Source organism: Littorina saxatilis, unplaced genomic scaffold, assembly GCF_037325665.1.
Source record: "Littorina saxatilis isolate snail1 unplaced genomic scaffold, US_GU_Lsax_2.0 scaffold_159, whole genome shotgun sequence".
NCBI lineage: Eukaryota > Metazoa > Mollusca > Gastropoda > Littorinimorpha > Littorinidae > Littorina > Littorina saxatilis.
Window position 1 is genome coordinate 58,157 of NW_027128822.1, and position 24,684 is coordinate 82,840.

General features: G+C 44.9%; 1 protein-coding gene across 1 annotated transcript in view; it reads right to left on the reverse strand.

Moving 5' to 3' along the window:
* LOC138957141 (uncharacterized) overlaps positions 1–24,684 on the reverse strand; it is a 73,991-nt gene that overhangs the window by 9,339 nt on the left and 39,968 nt on the right. The window contains exons 4-5 of the mRNA XM_070328308.1: positions 23,901–24,195; positions 11,619–11,983 (exon numbers count right to left, since the gene is read on the reverse strand). Coding sequence (XP_070184409.1) covers positions 11,619–11,983; positions 23,901–24,195 — 660 coding nt within the window. The remainder of the gene's footprint in view (positions 1–11,618; positions 11,984–23,900; positions 24,196–24,684) is intronic.

Here is a 24,684-nt window from a genome sequence, read left to right on the forward strand (position 1 = left end):
CACTGGCTTGCTTTGCACTGAATTTGAGTCAGTTTCTACGCAGTGTGTCTTCGACAAGCAAGTCAAGCATTTGCTACGCAGTCAGATTATCGGTAATGTTTGCTGGTCCTGTCATTTCACTAAACTGGACCAGCCATTGTTTGTATCCATCTGCACTTTCGTAAATTTCGTTTCGTAACCGCGTCACTGTGACTTGACGAACTGTCATTTTTTCACCGCGATACACAGTTCATTGCGAAGATCTTCCTCGGTAATTCGTTCCAATTCCGCATACTTTTTGTTGTCAAGAAACAACTCGAAAGAAAGTTTCAAACTCATCATCCTCCATCTTGCTTGTCGAAGCGCTAAAGTACTTTATCGATGCAAAAACAAAAGCAGAAAACTTCGACGAAACCGACTCAAATGCAGCGCAGACGACACGACAAGATAACGGAAGGAAGTGAGCCTCGCTTTGGCTCAAGTGCCGTTAAAAATACCGTTATTCTCGTATGCAAATACGAACGAGAAGTTGGTCATACGAACAAGCCTTGTGCTGGCGACGCAAATCGCTGCTGGCTGGCAAAGGGGGGGAGGGGGATGGCTGGGCGACGAAAATCGCCGCTGGCGTGCTAAAGGTTAATTTTTTTTTTCTTTCTTATTTTTGTTAAATTCCATGACTTTCCATGGCTTGAATTGAAATTCCATGACTTTCCAGGCCTGGAAAATTAAAAATCAAATTCCATGACTTTCCAGGTTTTCCATGACCTGTACGAACCCTGTATAACGGACTCCGTTAGTAAATGGCTAGTGTAATACATGTCAGGGTTTAGAAGGTAATGTTAAGCAACTGAAAAGTAGTTGATGGAGTAAATATTGTGATTGTTCTCGTGTTTTATCGTGTAGAATTAGTGTTCTTTCGATGATTCATGCAACAACACGTCACTTCCAAGTGACGTCATTAAACATTGGGTGGGTTACACAGTTGATCTTGTATTATCTTATGTTTTACGGATACACATCCCGAAGTTGCAGTTCTTTGATATTCTATAGAATGTTGATGGCTGGGAACACTTTTCATTTTTCACTGCCATGTCACGCATGTGGCTACCTTTGCCAGAGAACGACCCACATTACCTGCTATTGAGACTTGATCGTGTGACAGACGTTTTCTTCCACACGAGATTACGTTGATTGTCTAACAAAACCGTCAGGCTGAGTTAGACATCAGCTAATCGAGTGTGGAAGAAAACTCTGTCACATTTTCACTTTTCTGCATAATGTCAAATCTTATCAAAGACTTTTTGTATGCCACGATCTAATCAAATACATATCAGAGGTAAGTGCATCGGGTTTTTAGTTGCAGGTACCTCTGATGAGATAGCTCATGAACACTAAGTGTGAGAGTTCATTTCCGAAGTACACCCCCTAATTTTGTAAGTCAAAGTTATGTTATGAAAGCCTTTTGAGAGGCACTATCACAGGTAAGGGTGGAGTGTAATGGAATTAACATGTACGTTAATACATAGTCAAATGCCTGCTGTAAGCGTAGGTGAAAAATATATAAAGATACCTGTGAAGAAATTTATGCGCGAGACGATAACTGTGTGATGAGTCTCATTCAGTGAAATAACGCCTTTAATTGCTTTTCCTTACATTTTCAGGCAGTACTGGTTTTGATGAGAGTTGCTATTGAACCTCTAAAATGCCCGTCAATATAAAGTAAGAAGATATGTTGTAACTGTGATTGACAATGTGCGCCATATTGATTGAACATTCACTAAAAAAATCGGGTGCATACCGTTTTGGGCGGTTTTACGTTTCACTGAAGGAAAAACGGAATTTAGTGTGTTATACAAAACTCTCTGGTTAACACGATTTACATAGAATAAAGAAGTACAATGTATGCCATGTAGTTACGGAATGTAGGTTGAGCTTGCGGAATATTGTTTGAATATTGCACCTGCAACGATGACATCACACGTGACGTCAAAGCTACAGGTAAGCGAGGTGTAAAGTTTAGAATAAGCACTGTATACTATTTGGTGAGACTTACTGCCTACAATGCAGTACTTTCGCGAAAAAATTGAATAGCATGGAAGACATATGAATATATTTTCTAAATTGTTTTGTCGTGGAACTCAGCAGTAGCAGCGTTAATTCACAATTCGAAGGCAAAACATCCCAACGACACTGAACACAAAAAAGAGAGGATATTTCTTCAGTGCTACAGATCTCATGGTAAACAGCAGTGTTTGGGCCAGTAATATATGGGTATATGACGATTTGCCTTTCTTCTGCTCAAAATTGGTTTAAAGGATTTGAGCATTATTTGGGTATGACGTCACAGGTCCCTGTTAATACCTACTCACAAAAATGAGGGGTTTTGACAGCATGATTCTCTTTAAACAGTGAGGCGAATAAAAGTTAAAACTAAACAACATTTCACATGTTTTACACCAGTGAGTTTCTTTGGAGTCTTAGCTAACAGGGCATACTCATGTCGTTTAAATCTGACGCGCAGTCAGGCTGATCTAACATGTGAAAGAGAGCGCCCATTAGATTGAAAACGACAAGAAATCCTGGTTTTTGAGAATGTTTGTCCTGGGTAGCTGCAGTTGATATGCAATAAATCTAAAACTACACGAAGCAGTTTCTTCAAATTACACAGGACGCTGACAAATACTCTCTTCTCTATGCGTGTCATATGTGGAAAGAAACAGAACATGAGAATAGACGTTGTAACGGTTTTCCGTTAACACTTTTTGAACGTTATTAACGTCACTGAGACAAATGCAACATCATTGAAATTGTGCATGCTTAGGAAGTGGTTGTATCCAAGTGTCAAAAGCCTTCTTGCTCGGGATCAAAAGTTGTGTCCGTTTCAAAAGAAACACAAAATACTATGATTGGTGAGTTTCGCGCAATCTTTTTCAAAGGACACCTTTTATAATGATTTCGTTCCCGGTCTTCCGACAGGACGTATACTGTAATATCTTTCATTCGTCCGCTATCAGTGATAACAGGGAATCAACACAGCTCGTGTGTTTTGTTTGATATTTATTCAGGTTTGGCACATGGTTGTGAATGGTGGTTGAGTGCTGGGCGGAAGTGCCAAGACTCCCAGGGTGCAATATACTAAATAGTATGTATAAAACATGGATCGGAATATGATCGGAATAATAGGGTCATGGACACAACATTCCTCCTCAACTTAGGATTACAAAGTTAATTGGGATTTTACAAAAATGGAGCATTCCGGTCATAAGCAGATTTGGGTATACTCAGACAAATTTTCTAACTCTGTTTTTGTTTGAGCAAACACTTGACTTGATAGAAGTCTTCGGAAATTTAGGTAACACTCAGTAACAGTTTTCAAAAAAATAACATTGTTCTTGTAAAGCACTTTGTTTCAAAAATATTGTTCTTGTGAAATTACAGTTCTTTCTTTTCCTCTACGGTAGAAATTGTCCACAGGCTTGAAAACTTTAACGCAAATGTCCAGAGAATAAAACTTCAGGAACTTCTACAGTGTGTTTGCATGTGCTTGTGTGCATGAATATCTGATAGAATTAAATCACACATATACTGTTCACTGTCCACTTGTGTCGTCATATGTATGTCAATACTCAGACTGTAGTGAGAATGAATGAAAATAAGAATGAAAATAATGATTGTCAGCACATGAAAATGATCGTCAGCAAATTATGTCTAGGTCAAGTCGTAGTCTTTTAAGTGTGTAGGTGCATGACGTTGTCGGGCAGGCCTGGATGCAATGCCGGACATCTCGGCTGTCGATGGTGTAGCTCGGACAGGCGAGGGCGTTGCTGCAGCGGGCTGCGTTGTTGACAGGCGTCTTCCTGGAGATGTCAGATACTGTGGTGGTCCACTGGAGGGTGTGTAGGGTGGAGCAATGGACGGCGGGGCGTCTTCTTCCTCCTCTTCTTCATCCTCGTCTTCAGGAAGGGGACCAGGCTGGACCTGCTTGAAGTGTGACGAGTTGCGGGTGATGAGATGTTGGTCACCACGCTGTGCAGTGATCATGCTGCCCTTTTTCTGGATTATGGTGTAGGGACGGGGATGGAAGGGGGTTGTGAGAGTGTTCTTCTTTCTCTGCTTCACCAGCACCCGATCACCAGGTTGGAGTTGTGACGGACTTGTGTGACGGTGGATATTGGCATATGAAGCCATCTTCTGCTTGCTGACGTTGTCGTTGTGGGCAAGTCGGGCATGTAGAGGGGTGGGGTTGACAGGTGCAATGTTGGGAAGGCCAATATTCATTTTGCGGCCATGTAGCGCCTCGAAGGGAGAGACCTGTGTTGCACTGTGTGGTGTCCCTCGGTACAGACGGAGGAAGATTTGGAGTTGCTTTTTCCAGTTCAGATTTTCTGCTTCTGAAGCTCGAATGTTGGCTTTTAATGTTTCTATGAAGCGTTCAGCTTGGCCGTTCGCCTCTGGCCACAGGGGAGTCACCTTCCGGTGCTTAAAACCACACATGGACGCGTAGTTGGAGAACACTTGTCCCTGGAACGGAGCACCGTTGTCTGATTTTACGGTTTGGGGAAAACCTTGCCTCGCAAAGATCTCGTCCAGCTTCGCGATGACAACTTCAGCAGATGTGGACGTGATGATTTCTGCTTCAGGGTATCTGCTGTACTCGTCAGTGACAACCATCACGTAATCACCTGTGGGGAACGGACCAGCAAAATCAATTGCTATGGAAACCCATGGTTCTGAGGGAAGAGGGGTAGGAATGACGGGCTCTCGGACAGATGGGCCAGGGTAGGATGCTTGACACGGGATGCATGTCTTCACGATTTCTTCTACCATCTTGTCGATTCCTGGAAACCAGACCTTTTCTCTGATCAGTTTCTTGGTTTTGACTATCCCTTGGTGAGACTGATGCGCAATCTCAACGACTTTTCGTTGGAGACTTGCGGGAATGATCAGTCGGTGTCCTCGTAGTATCACGCCATCATGTACAGAGAGTTCATCTTTGAATCGGGCGTATTCTGTCAAGTTGCAGTCCCATCGTCCTGACTGAACTGCACACATCAGGTTTTCTAGCGTGTCATCCTGTTGAGTGGCATCTCTCACTTCCTGTACTGTCATTGCTTTGGGGATTGCGTTTCTGGTGACGTACCTTATGTACTCTTCTCCAGCGTTTTCCCGTTTTGGTGGCGTTTGAGGGTGGCGGCTGATGTAGTCTGCTGGATTTAGATCATCTCGTCCTGGACGATATATCAGGGTCATGTTGTATGGCATCAGTCGCAACCTCCACCGTTCAATTCTGGCTGTTGTCGGCTTCCGGCTTTGCATGATTCCAAGGAGCGGCTTGTGATCGGTGACAACAGTGAATGAAGATCCATGAAGATACAGGTGAAAATGTTCTACTCCGTAGACAACCGCCAACATCTCTCGGTCTGTCTGTGAGTAGCGTTGTTCTGTGTCTGTCAGTGCTCGACTGGCATAACAGATGACCTTGTTCTTCTGCATCAGAATAGCTCCAAGTCCAATGGGGCTAGCATCAACCAAGACTGTTGTGTCTTCCGTTTGGCTGAAGTACGACATGACAGGAGTGTTTGTCAACGAGTGTTTGAGCTTGTCGAACGCTTGTTGTTCTTCTTTTGTCCATTTCCACACAGTCTCTTTTCTTGTCAGCTTCCTGAGGGGTTCTGTGATTGAAGCATAGCCGGGGATGAATCTTGACATGTACTGTGTCATCCCGAGGAATGATCTCACCTCACTGACATTTTCTGGTGCGGACGTGTTTGTGATGGTCTTCACCTTCTCAGGATCTGCAGACACTCCTTTCTCGCCAAACTTATGACCGAAGAAAGTCAGTTCATTCACAGAGAAGACACACTTTTCCTTGTTTAGTCTGGCACCGTTCTCTTCAAGTCTTTGTAGAGTTATTCGCAGACTTTCGTCATGATCTTGTTGTGATCTGCCATGTATGATGATGTCATCTGACAAGTTTCTTGTGCCGGGGATGCCTTGGAGTAGACCAGCAATGGTGTTTTGAAAGATTTCTGACGCCGCGTTGACACCAAAAAGTAGACGCTTGTACCTTCTGAGTCCAACATGGGTCGTGAACGTTGTGATGTACCTGCTGTTCTCTTCAAGTTCCAGCTGGTGGTAGGCGTTTCTCATATCAAGTTTTGAGAAGACAGTAGATCCATTGAGGTCTGCTACAAGATCATCCATTGTAGGCATGGGGTGTTTTTCTCTTGAAATCGCCTTGTTTGCTTCTCGCATGTCGATGCATACCCTCACGCCTCCAGTCTTCTTTGGAACAACAACCACTGGGCTGATCCATGGGGTAGGGCCTTGCACTTGTTCAATGATGTCGAGACGTTCCAATCTCTCCAGTTCGGCTTCAACATCTTTACGCACGTGGAATGGAATGCGCCTATGTTGTTGTGCCACAGGTTGAATGTTCTGGTCAATGTGAAGTTTCACCTTCACGTCCTTGATTTTGCCGACTCCATCACTAAACAATGAAGGAAAGTCATCAGCGATAATCTTTGGCGAGCTTGTCGAAAAAGCAAACTGGATGATTTTCAGCGCCTGTGCTGTCTCGGCACTCAGGAGATTTCCGGTACCTTTTGTATCCGTTATGTATATCTTGGCGTTGACTGTCTTTTGGCGAAAAGTTATGTCAATCATGAAGAAACCTTTCATCGGAAGTGGTGTCTTGGATCCAAATGCATAGATGAGCGGACATGGATTGTGAAGTGTTGCTTGTGGGCGTAATTTGCTGAAAACGCTCCAGGAAAGAACATTCACTGTCGCACCTGTGTCGACTATGAAAGGTATCTGGGTGTCGCATATGGTCGCGTGGACGACCGGTGTCTTATGAATCGCTGTCTTCTGTTTTACAGCAAAAACTGACTCGTCGCTTGACGTCTCACATCCAACTTCTCTGGAAGCTGTGATATCTTCCACCACCACATGTCTGACCTTTTGGCTTTTGCAGACACGTGCAAAATGTCCGACTTTCGCGCAGAGTTTGCATGTCTTCCCTTTCGCTGGACATCCTGCTTTATGTGGGAACTGTCCACCACAGTAGAAACATGTCTTGCTGCTTGAAGCCGTGTTATGCGTGCGTTTGAAATCCTTGTGACCATCCTTGTGACCATCCTTGTGGGACTGTGAGTGTGATTGTGAACTGCGAGAGTGATGTGATCCACGACTCTGAGAATATCTTCTCTGCTTGTTGATAGAGAGCGCGTTGACTGATCCCTCAATTTCTACAGCACGAGTCTCAGAAAGTTCCAAAGCACGAGCTTCTGCTAACAGATGGTCTAGGTCAAAATTGTCACGCAGAGCTCGTCTTCTTAGACGTTGTGAGTGACAACCCTGTAGAATCTGAGTGAGTATCTCTTGATCATTGTTGTGGAACTCACATGTAGATGCGAGTGCTCGCAGTCTAGTGTGGAATGTATCTATCGATTCACCCTCTAGTTGGGTCGACTTTCGAAATCGGAGCACTTCGTATGCAGTGTTTTTCTTGGGGGTAAAGTACTCGGTCAATGAGTCTCTGAGTGTAACATACTCGTTTGGTACTGCTCGTCCTTCAACCTGACGCGTAGCACCAGCTCCTTTCTTCTCCTCGCTGAAAGACTCTACAATGTTGTACACTTCGTCACCACAAAAATGGAGAAGCAATGCCTTCTTTCGAGCATCTGTTGTTATGTCAAGCGCACAGAGTAAGTTTTCGAAACGTGCTACCCACCTTCTCCACCTGACGCCGGCAGATTGTTCGTCAGAGAAAACGTTGAACTTCTCAAACGATGGTAAAGCAGCAGCCATTGTTCTCACTCGGATATCCTCGTCGCCAGTGTAATATCTTTCATTCGTCCGCTATCAGTGATAACAGGGAATCAACACAGCTCGTGTGTTTTGTTTGATATTTATTCAGGTTTGGCACATGGTTGTGAATGGTGGTTGAGTGCTGGGCGGAAGTGCCAAGACTCCCAGGGTGCAATATACTAAATAGTATGTATAAAACATGGATCGGAATATGATCGGAATAATAGGGTCATGGACACAACATATACAACCGTCACAGACTATGGACAGCTAGCTCAGAAGCGGTTGCACAAAAAATAGGCATGGTTTTTTTTTAAGTCTTCGCTGTAAAACAAAAAGCGAAAAAAGGAAAAGCTTGCAAAGGCAGAAGAATGAACACATGACGTCATATTCCAAGAAATATGAATTATCACCAGCAGGACGACTGGGATTTATTTACCTATCGTGTTTTGAGATGGAGAATATTAATATACACATATGTTTCCGACCGAAATGCAGCTGTTTTTCATGAGGTCTATAGCACTGAAGAAATATTCAATCCTGTTTGTGATCAGGGTAGTTGGGATGTTTTGCCTGCGAATTGTGAATTGACGCTGCTACCGCTATGGTCCACGACAAAACAAGTTAGAAAGAATATTCATGTCTTTAATTTCACAGGGCACAACTTTGTCGAGGGAGTACAGATTGCTCTGTGTATTGTATGCAGTCTATCTTTCCGAACATTATACACAGACTCCTCTTTCTAGACCGGCTCCACACGTTGCGTACCTGTAACCTTGACGTCACGTGTGACGTCATCGCTGTTGTTTCGATGTTCAAATAACATCCTGCAAGCTCAAACTACATTTAGTAACTACACAAACAAAATTGTATTGCTTTGTCCCGGTCACATGAAATTCACTAGAGTGTTTTGTTTTACACATGAAAAGCATGTTTTCTTCAGTGAAATGTAAACTGACAAAAAACAGTTCGCAACTGATTTTCTTGGTGAACATTTAGGAAATATGACACACATAGCCCACAGGGGCGGATCAGTTGCTTTGTAAGGGGGGGTGCACTTTGAATCGAAAGTGAATGTGATGGGCGCGAAGCGCCCGAATTTGCTAGGGGGGTCCGGGGGCATGCCCCCCCCGGAAATTTTTTTGGCCCAAAGAAGCAAAATGGTGCCATCTGGTGCCATTTGAACTCAGAAATGGTCATAGAATCAGCTTTCCAATTTTTTTTATTTTTTTTGTGCTGGAGGGGGGTGCACTTGCACCCTGTGCACCCCCTCCCCCCCCTCGTCCGCCCCTGGCCCATCGCGGATACATTTGATCATCTAACTTTGAATTGAGGAGCAATTAGGAAAATAAAATGCAATTCAGATAAAAATCAGTTCTAGCTGAAAATGTAAGGATGCGCAATCAAAGGCGTAATTTGTGTAAGAAAAGCTAATAACAAACAAAACTGTCTCTCACAATAACGAAATGATAACTTTGACAGGAGTATTCTTTCAAAAAGACAAACATTAGTTTTCGTATAGGGAATTATCCAGGCCAGCGCAAGTCTTGCCCAGACGAAGCTGACTCATGTCACAAAATGGCGACGTCAAAAACGATGTGTTTCCGCGTGCGGTTAAAACTCACATGACAGTGGAGTAACAAACATGAACACTTTCCTCAAATGTATCTCTCTTATCTGACAAATGACAAACAGAAGAGTGTCGGGTGTTATCAGCGGAAGCACATAGTTAGTTCTTAATAAGGCTTTGAATAACCACACCTTCATTGTCAACCTTTTACAGAGAATGACCCCTATATCTAGATAACAAGCTAAGCTGGTTTAATCATGTTGATGCTGTTTTTATGAAGACGCAGTCAGGATTGTTTTTCCTGCACAAGCTGAGATCATTTCATGTTTGTAACAAGATGCTGTACATGTTCTATCAGAGTATGGTGTGCAGTGTGATGGTGTTTGCATCAGTGTGTTGGGGAGGGAATGCCACTGCAAGGGACACTGGCAGGCTGAACAGGCTGATAAAGAAAGCGAGTTCTACTGTAGGCCAGAGCCTTGACACCCTTGAAGTCCTTGTTGAAAGAAGGCTTGCCAGTAAGTCCAGAGCTATTCTGTTCGACCTAGGGCATCCCCTCCACGACGCACTGATGGATCTCCGCATCACACGGAACGCTCGGTTTCTCATGCCTAGGTGTCGAACGGAGCGTTTTCGGCGTTCTTTTCTTCCTGCAGCTGTGAGATATTTTAACAGCAACCGAGCCATTGTCCTGGCCACAGACTATCAGTGATGCCTTTTAAATGTACCTCTTAGTGATAGATTTAATATGATTTGATGACTGTTTGACCTTTGATCATAACTAGTGCTGTGATAATGAGCTTTAGCACTGTTGTGATGGTGTTGACACTATATTTTGCCCAATTGAGTCTAACTACCTGATGGCTAATCTACTGTGATACCTGTGATAACTGATGATGATTACTGTGATTGGTTTTATGTGTTTGGTTGGTATCTTCTTTTGGTAGTGCAATAGCGTTAATTATGGATTGTTGTTATCATCATTTACATAAAAACTTATCTGTTAATCCAAACAATGATATAATTACTGTGATGTTCTTAACTACACTTTAACATGGAATGTATGTATGTATGTATGTATGTATGTATGTATGTATGTATGTATGTATGTATGTATGTATGTATGTATGTATGTATGTATGTATGTAGGTATGTATGTAGGTATGTATGTAGGTATGTATGCATGTGTGTTGGTGTGTCGGTGTGTCAAGTGTGCAAGTAAAAAGGGTATTGTAGTTGTACATATATTACTTCAGATTTTTTTGTTTTTTGTTATCATGGGTTTTATGAATGTTCTTCTCTTATTCTTTTATAATTATTAATTAATGACCTATATGTGCTGATGACCAATTTAATTTCCTTTGTTGGATCAATAAAATGTTATGAGTTATGAGTTATGAGTTATCTTAGACACTTGCGGGACCTCATTTCTGACACTATGACATCATAACATGATGTCATCACAAATAGTCTTACACAAACCCAGACACTTAAGCTGTGACCAAATCAAACAATGATATCATAGCTTGATGACCTCAACAGTTATTTGCTTGACAGCTCAGTGGATATTTCAGGGGTAAAAATCTTCTCCAGCAAACATTTTTAGGCTGTGACTGATATCTGATGAAAACAAGCCAAATTGGTCATGTCTGCTGATTATTCATACCAACAATTCTGTGAAATTTGGAGGCTTTTGCTCTCCCAAAAATTGAAAAAAATATCAACGTGAAGTTTTTACGAACATAACCCCGCTGTGACCCCAAATTAGAATTATGTTGGCAGATTATCAAACCTTTTAAGTGTTTAAAGTTTCTAAGCTCTAGCTTCGAAAACACCTGGAATAACGTCAATGTTAGGTTATTACGAATAAAACATGACCTCCTCACCTGTGACCCCAAAACTTGACGAGGGTCAATCAAACTCAGGTCAAGTCGGGAGATTATCAAACCCTAAAAGTGTGCAAGGATTTTAAAGCTATAGCTTCAAAATCATCCGAAATAACCTCAACGTGAAGTTTTTGTATGAAACGAACATGATGCTGTGACCCCAACATCTGACGAGGGTCAACCAAACAGGGGTCACTTCTTAATATCATGTTGCAGAGATAACCTCAACGTTATTGTTTTTGTCCACTGCCGGTCAGCCGACCGTCCATACAGACTGACACATATGAATCCTAATACTCACCAATTACTCAGGTGAGTCAAAAAGTGGTCCATAATAATATAATGTCACAGTTTTCATCATCACTTCTCACCTGCTGCACTGCCCACACCAAGACGACGAAGTTCAGCGGCAATGTTGTGTCCGCACTGAGTGCATTCCACTGGCCACCGACATGTGTGAGCGTTGCCATGGTGACTCTGCCGTATCACGCGCAGCCCGTCCCCGGGGGCTGGTACACCGCTGTCGCTGAAGTGGACCATACCTGGGATCCTGCCCACCGCTGTCTGTATCTCCCGCACCACGGAGGGAGCACAGCGCAGAGGGACGGTGAGCGGTTCAGGCCGCAGTTGTGGTGGTACATCGGTATGACCAATGCCGGCTGCCCACAGGTGGAGCCTTGGAACGCTGCGAGTCAGTGCTTCGATCAGTTTGATGTGGCGGGCACCTGATACAGCGCTGTAGGAAATAATGGACTGGTGGAGATATGTTCAAACACACGCACGCCCGCACACGCACACACACACACACGCCCGCACACGCACACACACACACACACACACACATGCACACACAAGCACGTGCATTATTTGCCTACCATTGTTCCCGTTGTTTTCTGGTTGATGTGTCTATTAAGAGTGGAGGACTGTTAAAATTCAATCAACAACTATATCCCCCGAAAACCTGAGACCGAACAAGTCTTCGGAAACATGCGAACATTGAACCGATTTTCCTGAATAAAAAAAATGTAGACTGAACATTATAATTTCACTTTAAAAAAATAGTATATTTCGACTTTTAATGAACAAAATTAATCAATTCATCAATTTACAAGCTAGTATGAACCAGAACAAAATTATGATTGACCCAAAGTTAAATCGCATTAATTGGTTGAAAAATGGGATAGCCACGGTGCCGCCTCAACTTTAATAACAAGAATGCTGAGGCATGATTAAAGTCCCATTCTACCTCACAGGAGGTTAACAGAACGATAGTTTTTCCCCGAAAAAAACCCAATATAATCTGATGGAGGGCCCCGGGTGACACACTTTTTCACACATGCTACTGAGCAGGTTGTTCGCATTATCCGTGAAGCCTACGCATCCTATCGGAGAACAAAAAACAAAATTATAGAAAAGGTCCTTAAAAACAATTGCGCGGAAAACACCAGGGACAGTATTTTTCACCTCTTTTCAAACGGTCATATTTTTTGAGCCCGTGAAAGAATGTTTCTGAAACTTGGCACACATGTAATGGCACCATTCTTTGCAAAGTACACAAAGATAAGTGCATGTCACATGTGTTCCTTGGACGTTACGAACGTTTGCAATTTTTTTAACGGATTCTGTTTCTGTTTGCTCTAAATACTGGAACATATACAGATATATATCTTTGTCATCGTTCTGTGAAATTTGGAGAGGCTGCTAGTGCTATTTGTAGTTTTAGATTTATTGCATATCAACTGCAGCTACCCAGCAAAAACACCATAAAAACCCTGGATTTGTTGCTGTTTTTCCTGATTGTGGTCGCTCGCCTTTACACGCTGGATCAGCCTGCATGACTGCGCGACGGATTTGAACGAAATTTGTATGACTTGTTAGGTAAGACACCAAATACACTTTTTGGTGTAAAAAATGCAAAATATCATTCAGTTTAAGTCACCGTTTCGACGGTTGAAAGGGAATCATGCCGTCAAAAACCGCCATTTTTGAGGGTAGGTTGATGGTCACGGACCTGTGACGTCATACCCAAATATTGCTCAGATTCCAGAAACACATTTTTGAGCAGAAGAATCTGAAAGACAGATCTTCAAATACACGTATATTTCTGACCAAAAAGCTGCTGTACGTATATGTATGTATGTATATATGTATGTGTTGCATGAGCGTGTGTGTGTGTGTGTGTGTGTGTGTGTGTGTGTGTGTGTGTGTGTGTGTGCAAGCGTTTGTGCTTGCTTGCGTGTGCACTTGCGTGCGCGCACGTGCGTTTGTGTGTGTGTGTGTGTGTGTGTGTGTGTGTGTGTGTGTGTGTGAAGGTAAAAAGTAAATTACGCCACAGCATGGTACTTTAAAGGCACAGTAAGCCTCCCGTAAACCATCACAGATACTGTTAGGCTTTTACACACAATACAAACACGCTTTCATTTAAACACTCACCGCTTGAGAACATCCTAGGTGCCCTCCGTAAAGAGCGAGCAATTTTCAAACAATTTATTTTTGCGTGGTTTATTTTACCCCTGAGCCATGGTGAACCCGTGTGATCCTGTCACGTTTCAATATATCACTCAAGGTGATTATGAACCGGTTAATTACTACTAATTAACTAACCACACCACGATCCACTCTCGCAGGCATACAATTAAATAGAGTCAACAAAAGTATAAGTTTCAGACGCCTGTTTATGTATAAACTCTCCACCTCCCTCGAGCCTTCACTCAAAATATGTTCCTTTTACGTTCTCAACACGTAAAAAACCAGTGTTCACTGACAAAATGCCAGTAGTATGTAGAAAATTATAGGAACACGCTGAACCCGTGTAAATATAGTTAAATGAGAATGTTCTGTTCGAAAAGCTCTAGTTCGTGCAGGTGTCTCACACCCCACGTTGTCACTACTCCAATGAAATCATAGATACGAAAAGACAACGGTGGTCAACGGGGTGCGTACGACATGGTGCACTTAGCTTTATCTCTGCTGCTGCTGCTTAGCCGGTATGCTGGTTAGTCGGTCCGCTGGTTAGCCGGTTCGCTGGTTAGCCGGTCCGCTGGTTAGCCGGTCTCCTGGTTAGCCGGTCTCCTGGTTAGCGTAGCTTCATCAGTTCCCGCCAGAGTCAGCCGTGCAGATGTCACAGGAACACGAAACGAACGAATCGGATCGAACGAACGAAGGCTGCAAACAGAAAGCATCGGTGCACTAAACATGTCAGCTACCCCTCACCCACCACCTTAAAACATGTCATCTTTAAATATCTCATCGAGCACGTGGGCCTGCACAAAACTGACTTTTTACAACAACAAAACAGCCATTTTCCGTCCTTCTCTCCCTATCTGCAAAAACCATATACAGATTAGTATTTTAGCGTCACAGAGAGTAAATTATGCGCTAACCTGGAAAGAACAACAGAGAGTATTTCATTCCACAACACAGACTCATCAACAGCGTTAAATAATGATTTATTACCTCAAAAGCCTATGATTGTAACTCTCAATGGAAGCAAAGTCCGCCTCCTCCCTGGAACAGCCTCTGTTCGTCAACAGTGACCAAAACCGTCCAGAACCCCTTGTCGAATCCTTATGCGAAAGCCATCGCCGACGAAGGAAAATTGACGACTTGTCCTCAGCAAAATACGTGGCAGGGAGAAAGGAAAAACTAGTGGAAGTTCCCCTAGAGTGCCGAATATAATACTCGGTGAAAAACCATCATACTCTAGAAACTGTATTAGATCCTTCCTCTTCTGCCGCTGGGTGTCAAGTGTGCCGTCCTTGAGTCTCTGACAGACCACCTAGCCAAATACACGTGACTGACCTTGTCACCAAACCAGTCCAGCTATACACAATTTTGCCTCCCCAAGCAGAAAAAGACACGAGAAACTCAATCCCTGAAAATCCCGTGTGCGCTGTCAGCGAAAAACCGTCAGCCCTATGATAGCAGAAACCCGCACTGTGAAGCTCGTGCGTTTCAAAACATCCGTGCTCGGGAGCACTGTCAGCAAACTCTGCTGTGTCCAATATCACGCACAGGCGCTTTCTATCATAACCGACCAAGAACAGGCACTCCACTGAGTGACACTTTCCTGGTCTCTGTCACCCGATCGTGACACACCTCCCCTCTTCAAGACGAAACCTCGGTTTCGCTCACAGTCATGTTCTCCTCTACAGCCCGAGAGAGAAAGTCAGCTCCAACATTGTTGGCGCCCGGAATGACGCGTACCGTGAATTGGTACGGTTGGAGGATCAACGCCCAGCGCATAAGTCTGGCGTTTGCCAACCTTGCAACCTGAAGATATTGCAGAGGTTGATGGTCTGTTTCCAGACAGAAAGGTCGTCCTCAAGAACGAGCAACCCCTCGTTTCACCCCTGATGACTGCAACCTTCTCTGTCTTCTTGTCTTTGTTCTTCTGGTCTTTGTTCTTCTCCCCGTAGGCTGTCCTCTCTATGTAGGCGCGCAGCAGGTTGGCGTGGTACAGGCGTGCTTTCCCGTGCATCATGATCCTGTAGTCGTTCTGGCCCACTTTCGCTGTCACCTCAAAAGGTCCTTGCCACTGCAGTTGTAGCTTGTTGTGTTTGACAGGTAGAAGTAGCAACACCCGTTCTCCAATCTTGAAGCTGCGCGGCCGTGCCTTGCGGTCGAACCCTCGCGCGTAACGCTGTGCTGCTCTTCCCAGGTTCTCTTGAGCCAGTTTGCAGGTCTCTTCAATCCTGTTCCTGAGTTCTACGATGTAGGTCGCCGTCGTCTGCACCTCCTCGTCAGCTTCTTCGTCTGTCCAAGCCTGACGCAGGATAGCCATGGGACCGCGTACCTGTCTGCCGTACAACAGCTCGAATGGGGAAAAGCCCAAGCTCTCCTGAGGAACCTCGCGGTATGCAAAAAGCAATGCTGGGATGTACCTGTCCCACGTGCGTGGTTTCTCCTGAGCTAGTTTCCTCAGCATGGTCTTCAAGGTGCCATTGAACCTCTCCACCAGTCCGTTGCACTGAGCATGGTAAGGAGTGGTGAAGTGCTGCTCCAGTGATAGCAGTCGTGCTGCCTCCGCCATCACTCCTCCCGTGAACTGCGTGCCTCTGTCGGTGAGTACCTCTGATGGAATTCCCAGCCGGGACCACATAGTAACCAGAGCCTCAGCTACTCGCGTGGCTTCAATCGATTTCAGAGGGATCGCCTCTGGGTATCGAGTAGCGTAGTCCACCATGGTCAAAATGTATCTGTTTCCGTCCTCAGACGCAGGCAAGATGGGCCCGATGATGTCCACTGCCACCCGACGAAAGGGTTCGTCGATGAGCGGCATCTTCTCTAAGGGGACCTTCCTCACCCTTCCTTTGGCAACCACCTTCTGGCACTTATCGCAGGACGCACAGAAACGTCGGACATCCGTGCAGATGCCTGGCCAGTAAAAGTGGCGCCAGACACGATCCGTGGTCTTCTTGGTGCCAAGATGCCCTCCCAGAATCGAGTCGTGTGCCGTTGCCATGACACCCTCGCGAAACTCGCGAGGCACGACAACCTGTTTGAATGCACCTTCCTTGTTGCTGAACTCACGGTAGAGCAACTTCTTGTCCCTGAGGAACCTTGACCTCCCATGCTTCCCGCTCAGCTTCACCTTCCCCGACTTCGCGTGCTCCCGAGGAGTAGCTAAGGTCGGGTCAGAATCCTGAGCCTTCGCGAGAAGCGCGGGGGTCACGTTCCCCAGGGCAGCTCGTGCAGCAGGTAGGGGTTTGAGAGGTTTGTCCTCTCGCTCCGCCTGTGCCCGCGTGAGCACTGAAATGACGTCGGGAGACCGATAAACGGGAACCTCCCTGGTGACGCCGTCCACAAACTGAACCCGGTTTCCGATGAGCAGGTCGCATGGAGGATCGTCCATGACGACGGCCACAATGGTCCCCGTGAACAACGGTGTTACGACCTTGATCACTGCCGTGTTCAAGTCGTAAGCGTGAGATGCCTCGGCCATTCTCACTCTGATGCTGTCTCCTGTGTAGGCCATAGCTGGAACTAGACTCGCCCGAACCACTATCATGTCTGCCCCTGTGTCCCGCAGACCTTCGCCCTTCACTCCGTTAACGTAGACGTTGCAGTGGGGCTGGAAATGTTTCCTGGAGCACGGAACGCAGAGTTGTGGAATGGTGCATGAGCTCGTGACGTCCCTTAACTCCTCGCTGCCAACGAAGTGAACGCCCTTCTGGTCAGCCTGTCTCCTGTGGCAGTCCTTCTTCACGTGGCCCCGCTTGTTGCAGTAGTAACACTGGATGTCAGATCTGGAACTCGATCCCTTGTGTCCCTGATCGTCCTTCCCGTCCTTGGGTCCTGAAGAACCCGAATTTCCCGATTTTCCTGGCCGTGAGCCTGAAGATTTGCCGGAGATCGCCTGGGCGTCCTCGTGTACTCTGATCCAGTCGGCTGCTTCCTGAGTAGTCTTAGGCTGGTGTTCCTGCACAAAGGTCACCACCTCAGGTCGCAGGCTGGACATCAGTTGCTCCATGACAATGAGGTCGGCAAGGTCGTCGACGGTCCAGTTCTTTTCGGCCATCTCCACCCAGCGCCGCAGGTAGAGATTAAGGCGTGCCACAAACTGATGACTCAGCTCGCCGCTCAGTCTCTTGCTGTTACGCAGACGTCGTCTGTAGGCTTCAGCAGTCAGGTTAAAGCGCTGGAGTAACGCCTTCTTAAGTGCCTGATAGTCTCTCGCCTCGTCGTCCTCCAAAGCGTTGTAGAGCTGCAATGCGCGTCCTTTCAAGCAGGTGCTAAGGCGGCTAGCCCACGTGGCCTCTTCCCACTTCTGGTCCGATGCAATGCGCTCAAACCGGCGTAAAAAGTCGTCGAGCTCGTCCTTGTCATCGTCGAACGTCGGCAGTCTCGTACGGTCGGCAACAAACGTCGGCGCGCTAGCCTGAGTAAGCGTACCCTTCTCGGCCTGTAGCCTAGCTAGTTCTAGCTGGAGATCGCGATCCGCCTGCTCTTTCTCTTTCCGTTCCTGTCTGTCACGTTCGGCCTGTCGTTCTTGTCTCTCAAGTTCGTCTTTCTTTTCCTGTCGGTCACGTTCGGCCTGTCGTTCTTGTCTCTCAAGTTCGTCTTTCTTTTCCTGTCGGTCACGTTCGGCCTGTCGTTCGGCCTGTCGTTCCCTTTCTTGTCTGTCTCGTTCATCTTTCTCTTTCCGTTCTTGTCTGTCACGTTCGTCTTGTCGTTCCTGTCTCTCACGTTCGGCCTGTCGTTCTTGTCTGTCAAGCTCTTCTTTCCTCGTCTGTCGCTCTATGTCTTCCTTACGTTCTAACTCCTTGCGCTTAAGCAAACTACGCGCTCTAACGCGTGCGTCTCGCTCTGTCTGTTCCTCGCTACCAGGAGTCTCAAAAGTTAATCTCTTCGTAGGAGATCCCCCTGTAGCCATGGTTAGTTTAGCAAAGCTTTATCACAAAAGTAAGTCTAACGCAGCTATAGCTAGAATACGCGGTGATGAAAGCGATGGATACAAAAATCCAGCAACCAGAAAATGCAGAAGAAAAATCCAAACGGTGTAGAACAAATCGCGTAGCCTACTTTATGGCTGCTTTTTGCGGTGAAACAAAGTGTTTCCCACAGCCGTGGCCTACTTTAACGGCTGCTTTTTGCGGTGAAACAGAGTGTCTCCCACAGCCTTGGTTAGGACAGAAGTCCTCGGACCCTTCCCCCCCAAAATTCCAACAAAGTCAAAATATGGAGAAAAATCCAAGTAAAACAAGACTATAGAAATGTAACCTGCTACAGAATGCGAAACAACAATGTAGAGAAAACTGAGTGAAACGAATAACAAATCCGCTAACCCCGCTCAGCTCTCTGCAACGGAAAACTCTGAACGTACAACAACAAAGATTCACAAACAAAGGAAAGGGAAATAATCACAGTTAGCGCATACAATAGCTTACAAATTACAATTTACATTTCCTGCAAGATGTGAATCGCTTAAGGTGTGGTATATGATCAAAACTATAAACAAAAAAGGGTAGCACCAAGCAGAAAATAAGTCGAGCACTGACGAGATTATCTGCTCTTAGTTATCCTTAATTGGTGGGTCTTTATCAGTTGGAAATTAACTGAGTAAATCCCGGCTTGGCCCCCATGTGTCACGTTTCAATATATCACTCAAGGTGATTATGAACCGGTTAATTACTACTAATTAACTAACCACACCACGATCCACTCTCGCAGGCATACAATTAAATAGAGTCAACAAAAGTATAAGTTTCAGACGCCTGTTTATGTATAAACTCTCCACCTCCCTCGAGCCTTCACTCAAAATATGTTCCTTTTACGTTCTCAACACGTAAAAAACCAGTGTTCACTGACAAAATGCCAGTAGTATGTAGAAAATTATAGGAACACGCTGAACCCGTGTAAATATAGTTAAATGAGAATGTTCTGTTCGAAAAGCTCTAGTTCGTGCAGGTGTCTCACACCCCACGTTGTCACTACTCCAATGAAATCATAGATACGAAAAGACAACGGTGGTCAACGGGGTGCGTACGACATGGTGCACTTAGCTTTATCTCTGCTGCTGCTGCTTAGCCGGTATGCTGGTTAGTCGGTCCGCTGGTTAGCCGGTTCGCTGGTTAGCCGGTCCGCTGGTTAGCCGGTCTCCTGGTTAGCCGGTCTCCTGGTTAGCGTAGCTTCATCAGTTCCCGCCAGAGTCAGCCGTGCAGATGTCACAGGAACACGAAACGAACGAATCGGATCGAACGAACGAAGGCTGCAAACAGAAAGCATCGGTGCACTAAACATGTCAGCTACCCCTCACCCACCACCTTAAAACATGTCATCTTTAAATATCTCATCGAGCACGTGGGCCTGCACAAAACTGACTTTTTACAACAACAAAACAGCCATTTTCCGTCCTTCTCTCCCTATCTGCAAAAACCATATACAGATTAGTATTTTAGCGTCACAGAGAGTAAATTATGCGCTAACCTGGAAAGAACAACAGAGAGTATTTCATTCCACAACACAGACTCATCAACAGCGTTAAATAATGATTTATTACCTCAAAAGCCTATGATTGTAACTCTCAATGGAAGCAAAGTCCGCCTCCTCCCTGGAACAGCCTCTGTTCGTCAACAGTGACCAAAACCGTCCAGAACCCCTTGTCGAATCCTTATGCGAAAGCCATCGCCGACGAAGGAAAATTGACGACTTGTCCTCAGCAAAATACGTGGCAGGGAGAAAGGAAAAACTAGTGGAAGTTCCCCTAGAGTGCCGAATATAATACTCGGTGAAAAACCATCATACTCTAGAAACTGTATTAGATCCTTCCTCTTCTGCCGCTGGGTGTCAAGTGTGCCGTCCTTGAGTCTCTGACAGACCACCTAGCCAAATACACGTGACTGACCTTGTCACCAAACCAGTCCAGCTATACACAATTTTGCCTCCCCAAGCAGAAAAAGACACGAGAAACTCAATCCCTGAAAATCCCGTGTGCGCTGTCAGCGAAAAACCGTCAGCCCTATGATAGCAGAAACCCGCACTGTGAAGCTCGTGCGTTTCAAAACATCCGTGCTCGGGAGCACTGTCAGCAAACTCTGCTGTGTCCAATATCACGCACAGGCGCTTTCTATCATAACCGACCAAGAACAGGCACTCCACTGAGTGACACTTTCCTGGTCTCTGTCACCCGATCGTGACAGATCCAGTTTCCCTTTTTCACAATGTTGTCGTCAGTTTGTAATTCGCTGTGATCTGCAATAGCACGTTATTATGTACCTCTGACTATGCACGAAAGAAACGGCTGTGGTTCACAAAAAGTCTAGCGATGGCTTTTGACTGTTCAGAGGAACTGGCGATAGCATAAACCGTCTTCTGCTACGAGAACCACGACCTTGCGTGACCCTGCTTCCGGGCTTTTTTTTTTCAAACTTTCAAAACTTCGAATTGTACTGATCTTGTCTTGATGAAAAAAGAATTCTTTTATGATTTAAGAATGTTTGTGTAACAAGCTGTCAATTTATTATTTAGATTTTGAAAGTTAGGTCTAGCGCCAAAACGCACAGGCGCCCGATGGTGGTACAGACAATCCGGCTGGCCAATCAAAAATAAATTCTTTGAAAAATGCCCGCTCTTTAAGCCTGTCTTACACTGTGCCGAATATCCTTACGAATATGAAAATGTTGTATTCGGCCAAAAAAGAGACGAATGGACAGGAAAAAACAGAAGAAAAATCGAAGGCTTACGAATCCTTGAGAATGTCATACGAATGGTTGCGACTGCTTGCAAATGTCTACCGATCATTGCGATTGTATACGAATCCATATACGGATATATTACGAACGTTGCGAGTGGCCTTGCGAGTGTTGCGAGTGCTTGCAAACATTTTACAAATTAAACGAGTATGCAATTCGCATTGTTCGTAATGTTGCTCTTACACTCTGGCGAATTGCCCTTGCGAATATAATTCGCCAATAACTCGTAATGATCGGGACATGGTCGCAAGACATTCGTAAATGTTCTTAACCATTCGCCACCATTCGTCTCTTTTTGCGAACATTAGCAACATGCTCCTAATATTCGCAAGGAAGTCATATTCTGAATGTTTCGCAACGTAATCGTAAGTATTCTCAAACCATTCGTAATCATCGTAAAGGTATGCGTAGCGCTCGCAAGCATTCGTAAGGATTTTATTCGTGCACATTTTGCCAACATCTTGCGAATGATTGCGAATTCATTACGAATTTCTCAGGAATGTTTTGACCATTTCTTCCCAATTCATAAGAAGGTTGCAAAAGCCTTACGAAATGCTTGCGAGTGACTGCAATTGCTTGCGAATGTTTTAAAAACAGTAAGAATATCTTGCAAACGTCTTGCAACTAAACGGCGATTTTGATGCGTATGTATTCTCAATGATCGGTACACATTCGCAAGCACTCGCAACCATTCGTAAGACATTCGCAAGGATTGGTAAGGCTTCCAATTTTCTATATTATTCATGGCCATGTGTCTATTTTTTTGCCGAATACAACATGTTCATATTTGCAAGGATAATCGGCACAATGTAAAGACAGGCATAACGAATGGTTGCGAATGGCTTGCTAGCGCCACGAATACATTGCGATGATTACAAATGTCTTGCGAGTACGGACGGGGGGGGGGGGGGGGGGGGGGGGACGGACGGACGGACGACTCGGGTGAGTACATAGACTCACTTTTGCTTCGCATGTGAGTCAAAAAACCAAGAGAACCGACACTGTCGATCATGGACGAACAGCGCTTAAAATGTGTGACCAAAGAGATGGAGTGGACCTTTGACCTCTCAAAATATTTCTAACTGCAGTTAACGTTACTGTGCTTCTCACTTCAAAGAACATGGAGCCCCTAGGGCTTTCAGTCATGCCTCCATATGATATGATAATACATTTCATTTACCTTCTTGCAAGGAATCGAAAACTGCTTTTTTTTTGACGAAGTAATGTTCATAATTGTCCTGGCAGGACAGCGTTAGTCGCAATGAGACCCTACATTACCTAATTATGACAAAAGCCAACATACAAGTCTGTTAGTTTCTACGTAAGAGAGAATTCTTTCCACCATTGGTAGTTTACGTCAAAATTCACAACTTTTCGACGCCGTTTTAGGGGCACATTTCTTTAATTTTACTCTTTTTTTTTCTTTTTGTTTACAAAATCCACACAGGGTATGCCGATTTTTATGTTAAGAATGCAACTTGTTTGTAATGTGAAGTATCTAGCTACGAAAGTGACTGACCTCAAATTGTGGACTGGGTGGCCGAGTGGTAACGCACTTGCGCTCGGAAGCGAGAGGTTGCGAGTTCGACCCTGGGTCAGGGCGTTAGCAAGTTTCTTCCCACCTTTCCTAACCTAGGTGGTGGGTTCAAGTGCTAGTCTTTCGGATGAGACGAAAAACCGAGGTCCCTTCGTGTACACTACATTGGGGTGTGCACGTTAAAGATCCCACGATTGACAAAAGGGTCTTTCCTGGCAAAATTGTATAGGCATAGATAAAAATGTCCACCAAAATACCCGTGTGACTTGGAATAATAGGCCGTGAAAAGTAGGATATGCGCCGAAATGGCTGCGATCTGCTGGCCGATGTGAATGCGTGATGTATTGTGTAAAACAAATTCCATCTCACACGGCATAAATAAATCCCTGCGCCTTGAATATGTGCGCGATATAAATTGCATAACAAAATAAAAAATAAAAATCCCTGCGCTTAGAACTGTACCCACGGAATACGCGCGATATAAGCCTCATATTGATTGATTGATTGATTGAAAGAATTGTAACATAGACATTTCATGTTTCTCTGAAAATTTGCTCAAAACTTATTACAATTAATTGCATGCTTTACGGGGACCACCGTGACCCGTATCGGTCTTCGGCTTGCCAAGTTTCAGGCTCACATATTGACGAAATGCTTTGATATCGCGTCATGCAAGTGATTCAATATTTTTAAGTTTGGTTTACCAAAAGTACCCTTTGACATGACCTGAGTGGCTATAGGATTCTACTGCGCGGTTTCCGTTAAAACTAGTGGAGCCGATTTATTATCTTCCAAAAACACACACACACACACACACACACACACACACACACACACACACACATACACACACACACACACACACACACACACACACACACACACACACACACACACACACTTAGTTTATAGATGACACTCACCGGCTGTCAAAAGACACTTCGTCGAGGAGAATATACAGCCTTCCGTTTTTCACATTCGCCAAAAGGTCACTGATGGCATGCTCCAAATCTGCCTCACTGCTATGGAAATTGTATTGGTTGAAAAAGATGCTGCCTGGTGTTAGGGAAGGTGTCAGGTCTGCTGTTAGTGACAGCTGTAGCTGCTCCCTAATCATGAAGCTGGCAGCCCGGGTGGTGTATTCTGTTGAAATGAGGTGCACGTCTTGGCCCTGCAGCAGCCACTGCAACCCCTGCAGTATCAGCACAACCGTTTTGCCTGCTCACAAACCAAAATACAGTATGTTGATTATTTAATAGCAACGGGAAAGCAAGGCGTTGTAACATACAGACGACTTGAACGTCATTCCCTAAGGTAGAAACATCAGCCTCTGCAGCAAAGCACCACCTCATGTAGAGCAAGGTGTCTGTGGGCCCACAAAGGCAGTGCCCCCCCCCCCCTTTTTTTTTAGCGCAAAGCTCTTTCCCATTTACATGTTTTGCTCCCTAATCAAAGACTTGCCCAGCCCCCTTCTTGTGGTCGTCATCCTCATTGATTAGAAGTCATTACCGCAAGCTCTAGCAGGAGAAACCAAGAACAAAAGAGATGTGCAAACTGATATCCTTTCTTTTACACATCAAATAATGATTAAAGTGACAGCTTTGTCCTAAATGTGGCAACCTTTCCTGGAGGAAATCAGGGGCAATGACCTAGCCGACAAGGCGGCAAAAGAGGCTCTATGTCAAATTTGACTGTGAATGACATCAG